This window comes from Grus americana, chromosome 3 (genome assembly GCF_028858705.1).
Source record: "Grus americana isolate bGruAme1 chromosome 3, bGruAme1.mat, whole genome shotgun sequence".
Taxonomy (NCBI): Eukaryota; Metazoa; Chordata; class Aves; order Gruiformes; family Gruidae; genus Grus; species Grus americana.
Genome location: NC_072854.1, coordinates 57,328,241 through 57,344,900, shown reverse-complemented (window position 1 = coordinate 57,344,900; position 16,660 = coordinate 57,328,241). Strand labels below are relative to the sequence as shown.

The following is a 16,660-nucleotide window of genomic DNA, read 5'->3' as shown; positions in this document are numbered from 1 at the left end:
GCACTTCAAGATTTCAGGGTATTTTCTTGGGGTTTGGTAGCTTGATCTGAACTGTAAAATTTTATATGCATTAAAAAAAGAGAAAGAATTGTAAAGCTTTTTAATATGTTGTCATTTTTCACCGTTGTGTTAATTTAGAAACTAATTAAAAGCTTCATAATTCATATTCAGTTTTTTAAATTTTCAGTTCAGACATTGAACTAAAAGAAAAATTGGATTGCTTTTTCTTTTTCTCATTAGGATCAGCATTTTGACAGCTTCTTCATCAGGGTTAGCCTTTATGCAGTGATCCTAGGAACTGGATACAGTAATATCAGTCTGATTCTCACTTTGTTGCTTCACGAGGAAGAAATTGCATGTCTGATAAAAAAATCTATTTACTTCCAGAATTTGAAATGAAAAATGTTGCTATCTAGTAATACGATTAGCTGTTTCCTCTAGCGTTGCCACTGCTGGAAATAAAATTTAAGCAATGATATTTCATTAATTTTTTTTTCATTAATAATTTTTGTCTGTAAATTTAGGAAGAGGCAAGGTATTAAATTTTTCACAGAAGACAAAATTTTAAAAGTTTTAGCTCTGAATAGAAGAGAATGGTAGTGTAAAAAAGCCTATTATTTCCATTTTGAAGTGTGGCACATTTTTGCTACATATGCACTTTCTCAGCTGCTAATCTCCAGAGTTTTCCACAGTTAAGTTGATGGATGAAGGGAAAGAACATTGCTTGACAGCCTGGTAATCTATCCAGAGGGGAAGGGACACTGTCAGTCATGGTTCAGGTACTGGAAGGGCTTTTGACCAGCCAACCATCTGTATTCGTCTAGAAGGCCAATGTCAAGACGCATGCATGCAATGAGACAAAATACTTTATTTTCTACTGCCACAGAGAAGTTTCAGCTTGTGAACACTTACTATGTCTATATTATGCTCAACAGACACAGAGTTGTGTAAACCCCACCAGCACTATTGAAATTAATAGCACCGCTCCCAATTTCACTATCCACTCCTGTATCCTACAGTATTACAGTGCTATTGTAGGCTGTGTCAATGTTGTGGTAGCATGATAAGTAATTAATTCCCCAGACTAGTCTCCTGTACTCCTGCACGTCCTCCAGACCATGCCTCCACACTGGCGGGAGTTACATTGACACTGTCCTTTTGGCTGGAAGTCGTGTATGACCTCCTGCCCGTACAGAAACACCCATGCCTGACAGCAAGGGCTTGCTCTGCTTGCCATCAGGGAGTGAAAAGCATCGCTCTCCTCTGCCCGTGTACCTATTTTCACGGTACTACACATCTAAACTGTTTGTATAGCCCTATCTTAGGTCCCCATTGCACCCTGGTTCCCTCAGACCAAAGGCAAGTCTGGTGCTCCTTCTCCCATCCTCCAGCCCACAGCCTGGTCGCCTCTGGTAGGAGCTGAAGGTGCTGGAGTCACACATGAGCTGCAGGATGCTCCAGTCACCTCCCACCTCGGGGCCGGGCAGCCTGGGCATGTCACACTGTGCTGCCACATGTCAACACAGATGTGAGCTTTGAGGCCTCTGTCTTTTTCCCAAAGATAACTGGCATTGGTGAAAGGGCTCCAAAATGGGAAGTGGAGGGAGACAAGCAGACACGCATGCATACACGCACGCATACACGCATGCATGCACGCTGGGATCACATTGTTTTCAGGGGAAAGCAGCCTAGCAACATACAAACGGATAGTGGTTGTAACTCAAAGCACTGTAGTGAGGTATTGCAGCAAATCACACTGGCTTACAGGGGCTTTAATTCTGCTCAGTAAGAGGGATGTGAGTCAGGGATTTCAAAGGGGGCAGACAGCTGTATTGACATCTTTCTCATTACAGTTGTAATGATGAAATGCACCCTTGTGCAGCAATGGCTTATGTACTGTATACAACAATGCAGCGCCTGGGAGCTGAAGACTGCATTCCCACGTAGATGAGAAACCATCAATATTTCTTCAACATGGTAATGGGGAAATCCGTACTTCTTGGGAAGTTATATCTTGCAGAATTGGCATAAGGAATGCATCTGAATATACCACTGAGATTATGTGTGAAACAGAAAGATGCTGCAGTCTGTTGGGTTTTTTTTAATCTGTGTAAACTAAAGATATGGAAAATGTACAGAAAATGTGAATAAGTGTCCTTGTGCCTAAAGTAAGGAATACTACAGAAAGGACATTGGAGAAGCACATAAACATATGACTATCATTTACTGGGTCTCTCCCTCCCAAGAAAAATAAAACCTAGAATGAAATATGGTCATTCTACAGGCACCGCTTCAACATCACATAGCCTGCTCTGCCCTACCCTGGTTCCTCTCTCCTGAGAACAGCAAAATTTCCCTGAAGAAAAGGACATCTCTGTGAGGAGCTAATATCACTTCTCCCTGACGTGGCATGAAAAGAAAAGTCAACGAACGGGAGATGATGCCAGGGAGCACAGTACAGAAGTTAAGAGACAGGATAGTAGGAATTATCTTTGAGGGGAAAATGAGCTTTCCTCGTGCTGCATCTCTGCATGATCTTCATCTGTGAGGACATTCACGACCTGCAGACTTCCAAAAAGTGACAGCTCACAAGTATTGTAAACATGGAATATGTTAGCTCTCTAAAACTTACTGTTGGGCAGAAAGAGATGTTCAGTGTTACCAGGAAAAAAAAACTTACATGCTGATATACCACTCGAGTTATATCTCATTTTTCTTTCAAAACCTTGATAAAAATCAAATACATTTCATCCAATTAAAATATGTCCTCCATATGTATTTTACCACAAGCAAGTCAGACAAACACTCCCATATACAAACACAAAAATATATATGTATTTTAATTTTCATTTGGTCATATTTTATTTAACAGAATGTCATTCTTCCTCGGTCACCAACAATGATTTAAAGTAGTAGTACTCTCCAAAGCAGCCCATTGATCACAGAGAACTGATGATATTTAAATATACAATATAAAGAGTGACATGTTTCACAAAGTTGCTTAATCTTCAGATTTTAGGTTGGAACACAACAGACCAAAAGTAACCATCTTACTAGGTCCAATAATAAAATTCAAACTGACAACAAGTTGTGAAAAGAGAGTAGTTATTGAAAATATACATAGAGAGAACATGATTGATAGACTTGTCCTGGCTTTACAAATCTCAGACCCCCTGAGTCCTAACAGTACTAAACTGAGAAACAAACAAACAAATTTTATCCTGAGGATACAAGCACTGTTTGCAAATTACTCCTGTAATTTCATTTTTGAATTTTTGATATGGTGCTATAGTATTTTCCATAAGGCTCCAAAGTAGATTGTTGTGTGCGAAAAAAAATTATTCAGTGGTTACTGCTATGCAAGTAGTACAGATCACAAGAGCCTTAAGGCACAGATAGCCAATCTAGCAATTTTGGATGTCGCCACGACTAGCTGTTAATCATTATTCTCATAACAGAGTTGTATTAATAGATTATGTGAGTGCTTTTACATTTGCATGAGTGCAGAATCAACAGAGTTAGTGTGAGTTGTGCACAACTTTCACTGGGACAGGAGTACTTCCATAATCTGCTGTTGCTAAAATCTTGGGGCGGGAGTCCCTATCTGAAGAGTGATAATTAACAGTCAGGGGAAGGTAACATCTTAAATCACAAGAGCTGTCTCAGATGAGTGCCTATCTACACCTGTGCGGACTCCTCGCAAGAGTCTTTTTTGTATTCCTCTATGATGGGGTCAGCTGTTGCTCTCATTTTCTATTTCACCCTCTTACCAGAAATTTCTGTAAGGGAAATATTTAAAATAATGGTCCTCAAGCTCTAGTCTGCAGGGTGTTGGGTTTTTTAATAGTTTTCTCCAGTTATTCATAGAATAAAGTACGTACAGAAGACAGGATGTTGAATGCAAGGGGATAGAAGAAAGGATGCAGAGCTGGGAAAGTTTTGTAGGATACATTGCACACAACAGTCCATAGGGTGAAAGAGCTAGAGAACCAAACGATTTAAGAGAGACATTACTGTCAAGCTGAATGCTAGTTAACTGCAAAGCATTTTGATTTTTTTTTTAATAATGTCAGTTATTTTATATGTGCCCTTCTGAACATAGTCATAGTTTTAGAATCACATGTTCTACTATTTAAGTCCTTCTGCCACTGATGCGTGAAAGATGCACACGAACCTTAGGGAAAACCTATTTAAAGGAAAGTGATTATACACTAAGTCCCATCAAGGATACAATGCAACCAAATTCTGAAACTCTTTAAGTTATCATAATCTTAGGCATTACTTGTAACAATCACCAATTTAATATTTTTAGACATTCAGCGTAATGCTTAAAGTTGTCGGTTTCCTTTAAATCATCTCCACTCTGGGTGACTAATGGTTGCACTTAACATCACCCGCAGAACTGCTTGAAGACACAGGACACAGATCACCAGCTACAGCTGGAAGGCTGGATAATTAGCACAAGACACCGAGGCGCGCAGGGGAGGTTCCCGCACCGCTTACACTCAGCCTCCTACACAGAGGAGGTGCTCATACTGATGTCAGGGCAAGACAGGCTTTAATCCGAGCAAGCGCTGAATTCTCCCATGAAATTCTCTCTGCAGCAGGGACTTGCAGAGTACATCCCTTCTTTCTCTTCCCACGGACAGGTTGGTGAACATTAGCTTTCCAGCTCCTGCATGCTACGCGATACCTGCAGCCCAGGGCCTGCCGTGGAAACAGCAGCACCAGAGGCAGTTCAGGCCTGACATATACATCAGGATTAAATATATCGAAACCAAGTTTGTGTTGGAAAGAGAGAAAGATGTTCTCTCTCCGTTCTGGTGACAGATGTGTGGTGGGGTTTGTTATATTACAGAGCAAGTGAAAGCCTCCCTCACCATTACATTAAAATGATTGACCAGTTCACTCCAATTCCCCGTTGTTTTCTCCATAGGCCTCCCGCCTTTCCTTACGGGTGCGCGGCTCCTTTCCTTCTCTCCCTGCATGAGTTCTTCAGCCAGGCGGGACACGGCATATCACATATTCCTTCGTGTACCAGGCCTGAGCCAGCCCAGGACCCATCTCCAGGTGAGGATCTGGTGGCATGCACTGATCCATTAAACCATGTTCACAAGCTTAGCTACTGCACCTACAATTTTGCATGGTGACTCAAGCATTTTCTAAAGATTTAGGAAACTCTACCATGGCCATACAAGGCAGACCATGTGAAAAACGGAAACTCTGCTCTTAAAGTAGATGAGGGACACAAGATAGGCTACTGATTCACTTCTTGGAATGTTTATCCAAGTTCACACACATCATATTTGCCATTCATATGGCCTTCCACTGCAGGCTTGCTTCTGGTTTTTAAGTATTGTGTTTTACCATCTTCTATTATATTTTCCCTTACTTTTTTCTCCCCTTAAATTTTTATTAACCAAGGGATCTGATTTGAGATGCCTGCCTTTAGGCACTGCTGTGTGTTGCTGATGATGCGACAGCCTCTTTAGGGAAGCACAGCAGCATTTCCATATCAAATACAAATCCTAATTAACCCCCGCCATTTGGCTGCTGCAAATTGACAGATATGCCAATTCTCTGGAAGTGAATTCTCTGCTAACAGCAAAAGGAAGCTTTGTCACACCTTTTTTAGAGAGGACTTGCTGTAAGTGACTGATTCAGAAACAACAGAGCTGGCTGACTACGGTCCCCCTAGACAAAATACTTTGGCCATGTTTTAACAAAAATGTGCGCCATAAGGAAGCGTCAGCATCTTCCCTTGGAGGTCTCTCTATTTTGCCTTTGTGCAGTGCTTCCCCTCCATTTGGATTCTGCAGCGATACCGTCAACTCAGATTTTGAGCTCGCTGTGGAAACCTCTCTTTTGTCTCTCTTTTTAAACTCGGCTGTGAGTCTGACCTGTCTGTTATCAAAGCAGTTTACACACACAAAACACTGGAGAGAATGAGTGACAAAGTAGTGGGAGCTTGTGACCTATGTTTCAACTTCACCGCTGCCCAGCATACCACAAGTTGCTATTTTTTAACAACAAAATCACTTTGCAAATTGTGCAATCCAACAGGGGTCAATGCCATTTTGTGGCAACAGACCCTTATGAAGGGAACAAATAAAGATCCCAAAAGCTGATAGGAAAAACTTCCCACACAACTGAAAGCTGAAATACAGACTGAAGGGTATGTCCAAGTCAAGGTGCTAAATACAGACCCTTGAGACAGGATCATTCAAGGTTACGAGGCATTACAGGTTGTGGGGTCCTATCTATCCAGCTTGCACTTTCATTTGTGGTCACTTAAGCATGCATCTAAATAAAATGTCAATGTTCCTCGTACAGTTAATGGGAAACAAGTATCTTTCAAGGACCTCAAAAGGATATCCGTCCTAACCAAGTTCAGAATTCTTTACTGGGCAGCCAGGATTTCCTTTTGGGGATCTTCAGAGTATACTGCCTCTTTCCATCAATTATACAGGGAAGAAAGGCATTTCATTTGGGGGACATACTCCCTTTTTACCATTTCCTCAGCAGAAATGGTAAAATGTACATTCAGATTTAACTCCACAGGAAAGCAGATCGCCCCTGGTGTGTAAAGGTCTCATGGTAAAACATTTATGTAGGTTTCTAAAGAACCTAGGCATGACTAAATGAACAACCAGACATTCTTCTCCCACAAAATAGGGACATATTTTCTCTCCTGCAGTTCAAATCACACTGAGTGATCAAAGTGTCATCTTTGCCATATATAAACACAACGTGAATGTCTTCCATTGAGATTTTAATGTCTCTAACTGGCTGTGTTTCTCGTTTGCTACCTGAGAAATGGGATAACTATTATTTTCTTGATTTCATAGTATGCTTTGAACTTTGTGGACAAAAGTACTATTCTCAGCATCACAAATATTTGCAAAATGCTTTTCTTTAGAAGGACATGATACAGCTAGCCATGTGATTAAGTGATTTTTCAGTACAATCCTTTGAGACCTTTGTGCCAGCCTTTCACATTGATATTTATCTTCCAAATTCGTCCTGGTAACCAATGCTGTCAATAGCTCAGCAGGATATTCCTCATAGGCAAATAAAGATTATCAAAACCAAACCAAGTGCCTCTCCTCAAATCCCATTTTAATATTCTAAACAAAATCCTGAAGCCTGATTTTGAATTTTTCTCTCTTCCATGCTCTTCCAAACATGAGATTTCCAAAAATCTTGACGAATACATACACTGATAATAACAGAAACAATGTAATAACAGGAACATGACCAAGGCTTATTGCAAAGTGTTTCCCAGGTAATTCTAAATGGTAGTTCTTGCGATGCTTGGCAAACTTTTTAATTTCCAGACAGAACAGGTAAATAATAAAAGACATGAACAAAATACTGTCAGGTTACAATTTTGTCAGGTAATGTGCTTAGGCTTTGCTGTGAGTGTGATTAAATAATACAAAGAGCATTCCATGCAATGTACTGAGCTAAACCAATTCCTTAAGAGAGACATTAAAGCAAAACTCCTTCACATAACAATGACCTCTTGAGATCTCTTCTATTTTCTTTCATTCCGTGTTTAGTTTATGTACGTCTCTACAAATCTTTTGTGACTAGGCATAGCATGTTTGTAGAGTGCAAAACGTATTTTTAAATATGCTATACAGTAAATCTACATTTCTGTAAAGACATCTTAAAGCTATTTTACAACTAATAACTATTGGGAGCCTGTGTATTTGTCGGAGCTTAGTGGGACTGATTACCTCTCTTTAGAAAGCCAAGCGACTGTTGACATCTCTGATTACAGGAGGAAGGCTTTGGGCATGGAAGTTTCCATAACTTTTCAATAGATTTTTAAACGTTCATTTCATGGAAGAGACATCATGTAAAACGACATTTTTAGATCTTGCCAAAGGCCTGAAACTATCATTTTTTTACATTTTTTTTCCTCCCCTTTTTTCACCTAGTTGCTTGGACAGGTGTATCCAGTTTTTCCACTAAGTTCCTCATATTGCAGGATTATTTTTTATTTATATGCATATTGGCATGCATAATTACAACAAGGTTTATTCTACCCAATATACAACAAAGGTAAGAAATTAAGAGGAATTCCTCCCAAATATTTGAATTCTATTTTTAGCACTTCAATTCTGCTATAAAAATTAGACATCAATTCCTATGATAATAAAGATTGGAAAAAGTTTTCAGTCCAAATTTAATCTATTAAAAATTGACCTACCTATAAAGATTTTCTACAAGAAGCAAGGGAAAGGTGGAAACCCTTTATGTACCCTGATGTGTAAAAGAGAAATGCCTTCAAAGAATACTGAGAGCATGTAAAGGATAATTATTTTTCTCACTCATTTTCACATTCTTATCCAACCAATGTCACAACTGCAGTTACCACTGCCAGACTTTGCTTGAGCGAAATAAAAGCTGCAGCCAAGAAGACCTGTAGCCCAATTCTTTAACAGTGAGGATCTTATTGAAAAAGTAGTTTTGTTCTTGGTGAAAGATGAGGTCCCAGTTACACAAAATTATAATATATCCTACTTTCACTTTCTGGAAAGAATATATTAATACTCACTAACTTGAAGCTGAAATCAGGCATCAGAAAACATCACATAAATTACAGCTCAGTGCATAAATAAAGGATTTGCAAACAAAACAAATTCATAAGCTGCAAAACAAATTTTAAGCTTCATACAGTTAAGCAGATACACTTTCCTACAAAGATGCTCTGTGGGGATGTAAGAGGCATTTGCATTTTCTGACCAGACAGCTGGTGTACTCTAAAATCAGCGTTGTGCTGGTTTACACCAAGGTTTGGCCCATGCATCCAGAAGCATCCATGAAGATTTTGATCACCACTGTGTCACAGATTGCATACATATGGAATACTGACTAAATCTGAAGCCCTTACAAGGAGAAAATTTCTACTGATGTTTGAGTTTTATCTAATAAGGATTTAAAAATCAGTTTGATGGTAATATACTATTCCATTAACCATAAGTGTGGGCATATATAACATACATTCAAATGTGGCACTTTTATACAAACCCTAGAGACATATCTCACCTATCCAGCATGATGTTACAAGGTACGTGAAAAATAAGACTGAATAAAATAGTATATAAAAATTCATCAATCTTTCAAATCTCTCAAACCATAGAAGTAGTATTACAACAGTTTCTACTACTGAAAACTTGTAGGACAGACTGAAAAGATGTTCAGGCACCGTATCTGTTCTCTTTGTATTTCATAACATGTATCATGAAAATAGAATTAGGAGAGCAGAAAGTTGATGACTTGTTCAGACAAGTTTCTGCAATGCGATGGCATGCTGGGGCATACAGTATTTATCAGCGCTGCTAATGAACTGCGAAGTGGGAAAGCTTTATCTATCTGCTGCCTGGGCTAATCAAGAGTGATGCTAGAAGAGACAGGCTTGTCTCAGCCCTGAGAAATGCCAAAGCTGCTACCACAGGAGTTACAGCTAAACTCTGACACAACACGCTTCCAAGATTGCACTCTCCACTCTCTCTTAACTCATCCCAGCCTACTAAGTCTTACAGCTGCAATCATCCCGGGCGAAGAGAGGTGACCTGCAACCGGTGACTTTGAAACTTCAGTGACCACTGGAGTGATGGAAGAAATTCTTTAAACTTGGTGCTTGGGAGGCAGGGTTGCTGTGAGCTATCTCTTCCTCTGTGGTCAGTGCATTCTTAACTAATCCCTGCCTTGCCTGGACATGCTCTTGCAATACCTCTAACTATTCAGATGTCTTGGTGGACACCCTGTGTCTTCTCTGATTGCAGAGTTAAGTCCTAATAAGAAATGACATTGTTGCCTCAGCATACAACATGCTGCACACATATCAGCCAGCACACAACAAAAAAGACACAGCCCCTGCATTTCAGCTGATTGACCCAATCCCTAGCGAAACCTGTTGCCCCTTTGAGGTAAAATGTATTTATCTATTATGGCACATGTTCAATATATACAGTTACACTACAACCAAACCAAAAGTGTCCTAAACACATAGGCTGAGATGTTTGACTACAACTTATTCATATTAATCCTTGCTTGGAGTGGGATGCTGTTGTTCTATGGAAAGTTTTACTATATTAATAATGACATTGTCTCAATATACAATCTATAATATATCTAAGTACATCGAATAGGTATGATTTCTTGTATAAACCTTCAATTAAATATACCTGTCTAACAATGCCACCTTGTATGCTTGTCAGAGATTGGTAAAAATATATATATATATCCAGTCTCCCACTGCACAGGATCCAGTGATTAACTTTTAATCGCTGCTGCCAGCCTCTATTTTCAAATACCGGTTGTTACACTGTATTTAGAGGACTATTTTCTCATTCCAAGGGAGAACAGAGTTCTGGAAAAATTCTTGACGTGCACCCAAAATGCAAGAGAAGTAACTCCAATGTGTCCCACATGACAACACCCAGACTAGGGTAACAAGCCAGGTTACTTGCGAACTGTAAATGAAAAGTTAAGGAAGAAACCTCACAGATCCATACAGCCAAACAACAAAGCTGTCAAAGAGTTGGTTCCAGCTCATCTGTTATCGTTTTCACAATGCTACATGGTTTATGCTAAATCACAATCCTAAGCCACAACATTATTTGGGAAATCAGTTCCTACAGTTAGGAAATATTTGACTGATTACAGCATCTCCAAGTTCTTACATTCCCTCTTTATCTTTGCACTCTACATGAGCATCGCAGAGAGAAAACAAAACAGCAGTCAATACACTAGCTGCAATATGGCTTCCTATGGTAAGGACAACATTTAATTTGCTTTGATATTTTTCCTTGTCCAGTATGTGTTTCTCTGTGTGTATGTGTGTGCATGTGTGAGCGCGCACATGTTTTCTTCTCTTTTCTACGGTGCACTTCACTGACATATTTAATAGTCACTCATTTCCATAGCATTTGTTTACCATAACTTACAAAGTCAAATTGGAGGATTATATTGTATTTACAAACAAGTTGGCACTTACAGAATAAATTATTGATTCCTCTTTATTTTTTATTTCATTTTATTTTCCTTTTTCCTCCTCTTCTTTTTCACCCCAGGGCATCCAGAATTCAGGCAGAATAGTAAAACCTGCTGCCTGCTGCCATTATGCTACATTAACATGAGTAAATAGGATTCCAGCTGGTACCCTCTTTCCCAATGGTTTGCTTGCTGCTGAGAGGCAGTGCCTTCCACCTCAGTTCATGTCCGATTCTCAGGAACTGTTAGTCAAGTGATAGCAAAGGCTGCATGTTTTCTTCCTCATTCTTATCCATGCGTTTCAGCACCCCAGGATCCACAACCGACTGAGACCTGCAGAGGGATAACATGTTTATTTGACATTTCTAGATCAAGACAAATGAGGGTAAACCTCAGCTTTCTTTTGTTTGTTTTCATTTCTGCTAGGGCTTAAAAATAATGATACAGCATTACCCAAGCATCTGGTCATTGCAAATGGTCAGAAAATACCCTCACGGAGTGATTACACAGCTTTAAAGGGCTGGTTTGTGGATACAGGAGCAAAAGGTGGAATAAAGTGGTGCATCCTCAGCACACAACAGAGGGCAAACTAAGCTGTCTTTTGTACTGACTCAAGCACTGATCCTTTCTATCAGAAGGTTACATGGCACCAGGCTGGTAAAGGAGGTACAATTCGGCCACCCAGCTGGCTAATGGCACACTGCAATTAGTGGCACGTGTTAGCTGGAAGCGCAAGTTGCTCCTTTTCTGAATAGCACTTAAATGCAACAGCATGAGCTCCTAAGCCAACCCTAGGGCATCCTGCCATGGCCAGCAGGATTTCTGGAGCAGTGGACACATCTGTCAAACTCACTTATCAGCTCAACTAAACGGAGCAGAGAAGGATGGTGAGGGCAAATTCAATGATGATCGTAACATTTCTCCAGATTCTCTGATTCAGCACAGAAGCGTAACACTGGTACTGGGACCCTGCAACAGCCACGTGTGAGGGAAAAAGAGGAAACCCCAACCTCCAGTAAAATCAAAATTCTCCATTAACAACAAAGTCCAAAGTGTTAAGATGCAGTCTTACATCACCTATGTCTCAGCTTGCCTAAAAGCAGACACTTCTGGGATACAGTAAAAGCAACCCTTGTTTGATGTTCCCTTTAGTAAGATGAATCTCATGCTAGAAATGCCTATTTCTCTTCCTTTCTCTAAAGATTTGAGCATATGTACATCTACAATGTAGGTATCTATTTTTGGTCAGTGGAAGCACACTGTGACTGCAGCGTTGCTACAGATTTGCCCATTTGGAGGGCTACAGCACAGAGAAAAACATTTACAAATTCTGACCTCTCCTACAGAGTCAATCCCCCACTCTTATAAACCGGCATCATCCACTGAAATCAATGAATGAGGCTGCTGGCAGGACACAATTTGGTCTTTCTCAAAAAAATCTAAAGAAAACCTTCAAAAACACAAGAAAAAACATCTGAGTTAAAGCCTAGGAGAAAATTTTAAATACAAGGATATTATCTAATAATACCACATTCTCTTACGAATGCTAAAATCAAGAAAATTAGCTTTAAAAATCTGACGATCTCTCTTGTGATGAACATAATGAAAAAATTTTAATTAAAACTGTACAATAACCCTCATCTAGAACACAGGTCAGTTCCTCAGGCAGAAAACTAAACCACTGAATTAAAAATGCTTTTTTAAAATATTCACAAGGTACCGTGCCAGTGCAAAGCTGGTTGAAAATTTGCTGGCGGGAAGCTGTACTCCTGGAAAATCAAGTTCATCAAGATAAAAAGTGCTGTGGAAGCATACTAATTTCAAAAGATTCCCAACTGAATGTAAGTACTAATAGGAGACTGAGCATTTTCCTAGGCTGCCAATGTCTGAGCAGCCAAGGTTTCCAGTTCTCACCTGGGGAACTGAAGGGGAGCTGGAAAGCCTGCAAACCTGGTCTCAAAGTCCCAGCGAGGCAGTTTTGGTTGCAAATTCCCAGGGCCCCCAAACTGCCAGCACCAAGGCAGATGTGAAAATGAAACTGCACAAACCCTGATCTATAGCTTGTAAGCTCAGGAGCCTAATTGCCTTAAAGAAGGAGAAATCGTTTTCATTCTGTTTTAAATCAACATTTACTGTCATGCTTCATTCCTTTCAGCAGCAATGCATGAATGAAGGTATGCAAAAGGAAAAATATTTGTGTAAGTCTATAGCACCTTCTATCTACATCTCTCAAATAACTTTACGGACGTTACTGAACAAATTCTCATGACACACAGTAGGACAGGGCTGTGCTGCAAAGCCCCATCGCAGAGGTGAGGAACCAAAGCCACACACAGATACTTTGCAAAGCTGATCAACACAGACATCTGCCCTGGGGGGTTAGCTGAAAACAGGATGCACATCCCTGCAGCTCCAGCTGGGTGCCTCAGCCCTGACAGCCACGGATGGACGCATCAAAAGTTCAAGGAGATCTGGAGGAACACCACTGGTTCACATAGGGGCAAAAATGAATAACAAAGAAGTGAATTCTAGGCAGAATTTTGGTTTAGGAAGGATATTCTTTCAGAGCAATAAACTAATTTTAAAATGGCATGCCAAATTAAACAAGATAATTGTTGCAGATCTGCTAGACGCTTGTGAAATTTGTTCCAAGAAGTTAAGCACTTTTTGTTGATCTACTATCGTGGGTTTTTATATGTTAAAAACCTTCTTCTGGACTAACATACCACACTGAATATGGTTTTAAACTGAGAGAAAAAAATCCATCAGGTACCAAAGTCAAGTTAAATCTAATTTTTAATGAAATAGAGTTTATTTTTTTTACCCTAACTTTTCTATTTCTGTTTTAACACAGTCTGTGCACTTAATACATCAAAGTCCTGGGACTTTCTGTCCATCTTACTACCATTCCCTTCTACTTGGTACTAGCACAGTAAGTCCACTTAGTACTTTTTATATCCAACAGCAGGGAAGGAGGATTCCAGCAGGTGCTGCATGAAAGCTGGTGCTACATGCTAACTGAAAAAGGATGCGAAGAAGGGGAGGACATTTCAGCTCAATATTATGTAGCTACAATTTTCAACATGCTTATTTCCTGCGGTGTGTCTCCTACTGTGTCAGCTAACCCAGACTGAAAGAATGTCAATTTGAAGTTTACACTGAAGTTTAATTCTGCATGAAGGATTTTTCAAGCACAAGTTAAATGAGAAGAAAGTAGGTAAGCATGAGAAAGCATCCTTCGAGAAAGAATCTGGTCAATCCACTGCTTTCCCATTTAATAATGATGTACTTGCTCATGATAGTCTGGAAAAGTCTGCTCCAGAGGGTCTTGTCATAGGCCTTCTCATGGTTTTTCATTGCATCCTTGGATGAAGCTATTTAATCTCGTGGCTTCATTTTGCAACAGTAAGACATATGCATTTCAGCTCCTAAATCCTACCCTTCTCTCCAAGACAGCATCTCTATTGTCTCATAATTCTTATATTATGTGCAAAACATACCTAAATGTGTTGCTCACTTTTCTCCTTCCCCTGGCTCTTTGCTGTCCCATTTTCTCCACTACTTGTGTTAATTGCATCTTTGTCATATGGCTTCAGGACCTATTTTAACTTCTCCTTATCCTAGTTCATTCCCATCCACTCTCTTGCTATTTCCCACTTTCAATGCATTGTAGGTTTTTTTCAACATGAAATCCTTAAACTTCACTGCTTTTTTTCTTTTTTATTCCTGTGGCAATCTCCTGTTGTCTCCTCTCTATTTCCCCAAAAATATCTCCCTTTCAAACCACGCTGTCCTCCTCCCCAATCCATGCAACATTTTCCAACCAAAATCATCTTCCTGGCTAAGGAGTCTGAAAATATTTTATCCTGTTTGATCTGCTTCAAGAGTCTCTCTCCTTTTTTGCATCAAATGCTATCTATCTCCTGAAACTGAATTCTCAGCTTAGCATATTCTGACTTAATTTTAATTACTTTATATATTGTTTTCTGCCCTTTTTGTTCTCCTCTGATTCATTGCTAGGCCTAGCCCTTATGAGCTGCGCTCTGACTTTTGCTGTCCTGCTCAACCTTTTCCATCATCCTGCTCTAACCTTTCCCCTTTCTCTTCTACTGCCCTGGCAAGGTTGGACCAGGTTTACCCCTCCCAAGTGAATTACCTCACTGCTTCCATCGTTACTGGAGAGGTAACTAACCTCTCCCTATACTTCACTGTCTTTTAAATGGTAAAATGCAGCAAGCAATTACACTGTATCTTCTCAAAGAGAAGAATATCAGAATGCCAGGACGTTTACCAGACTCGAGTATAATGATTGGTGCTGATTTTTGTCCTGGTTCTCATCATTACATTTTCTCATGTCACATGCGGTCACTGTGACTGACAGTTCAGATGCTGTAAATGTCCTGGCACCGACAGGCTGGTGGATACCAGGCACTGGGTTATGAGATGAAGGAAGGTAAGAGTTATCACCATCCAGCTGGACAATTGGCCCCAATTTACCCTCTGCACCAAGGCTCACTCCAGCTAGCACTGTCTCTCTAATACAGACTGTAGGCTGGGGTGGGATATCAGCTTATTCCAAACACAGTACTGTATACGCCAGCTCTATGGCACCGCAGAAATAATTAGCTGCACTGAGCTTGCAACTCACATAGGTACTAATCAACATTATGGTCTATAAACAACAGCGATCATGGGAAAAAAAATGGTCCTCATATAATAAATTGAGGGAACTACCTGCAGCTTCATAAAAGAGAAAAAAGGTAAATGTTAACCCTATGGCAATACTAGAAGACCACAGTTCATTTAACCCACCTTTTCATGGATTTGGGAGAGAGGTCCTTTTCTATATCCTTTGCAGGAGCGTTGTAGGAGTCCGCATTGCATTCACTGTCATCATCATATTCATGGTCAAGCAGTGTTCTTGCCCACGTCCCCATGTCATAGGGCGGCAACATTCCTCCAAACTCTGAAGGCAGGATCTCAGGGTGTATTAGCTGATGCAGGCTGTTGAGGTTATTACCATGCAGGAATATCTGTATGTACACATGCAGGTAAAAACAAAGCAGTACCACAAAAATTGTCAAAGCCCAAACTACATCATCATTATTAGAAGATATTGTACAGTTTCAATATTCTGGCCACGTTGGGCTAACAGAGATGGCCACCAAGGCACACATCGTCTCTGCCTTAAGCATGGTCATGCTATGTTCATAAACCTACAAAGTAATTAAAGCATAAATGACTTCTTAAAAAGTTTGCAGGACAAGGGGCCTAAGGAGGGTAAGAACTGATGTCTGGTAACTAGATGGACTGAAGATTATACAGACAGACTGCCTATCTCTTGTTGTTTGCTCTTCCTTATCCTGTGAATTAAAATAAGTGAATAGATTAAGAACATAATAAGTAAAACTAATATTCACCGTATACATTAAGGAATATATATTGACTTTCATCATCCAGCCATGAGTCCTATAAATAAGATAAATAGTGCAGTGTAATGAAAACTCTACTGGAAAGATTTTCTTCCTTAATACAGTGGTACTAGTAACTACCATCCATACTTGACAATATATGAAGTAAGTAATAAGAGTAAAATAATTTCTGTGACAACAATGAAGGACTAGTTGATGGACTGTTTGAAATTTTCCATCAA

The 16,660-nt window shown here is 39.8% G+C and overlaps 1 protein-coding gene across 1 annotated transcript in view; it reads right to left on the bottom strand.

Annotated features, from left to right (window-relative positions):
* Window positions 1–7,098: 7,098 nt before the first annotated feature.
* CLVS2 (clavesin 2) overlaps window positions 7,099–16,660 on the bottom strand; it is a 57,239-nt gene continuing 47,677 nt past the window's right edge. The window contains exons 4-5 of the mRNA XM_054822436.1: window positions 15,820–16,040; window positions 7,099–11,340 (exon numbers count right to left, since the gene is read on the bottom strand). Coding sequence (XP_054678411.1) covers window positions 11,253–11,340; window positions 15,820–16,040 — 309 coding nt within the window. The 3' untranslated portion in view covers window positions 7,099–11,252. The remainder of the gene's footprint in view (window positions 11,341–15,819; window positions 16,041–16,660) is intronic.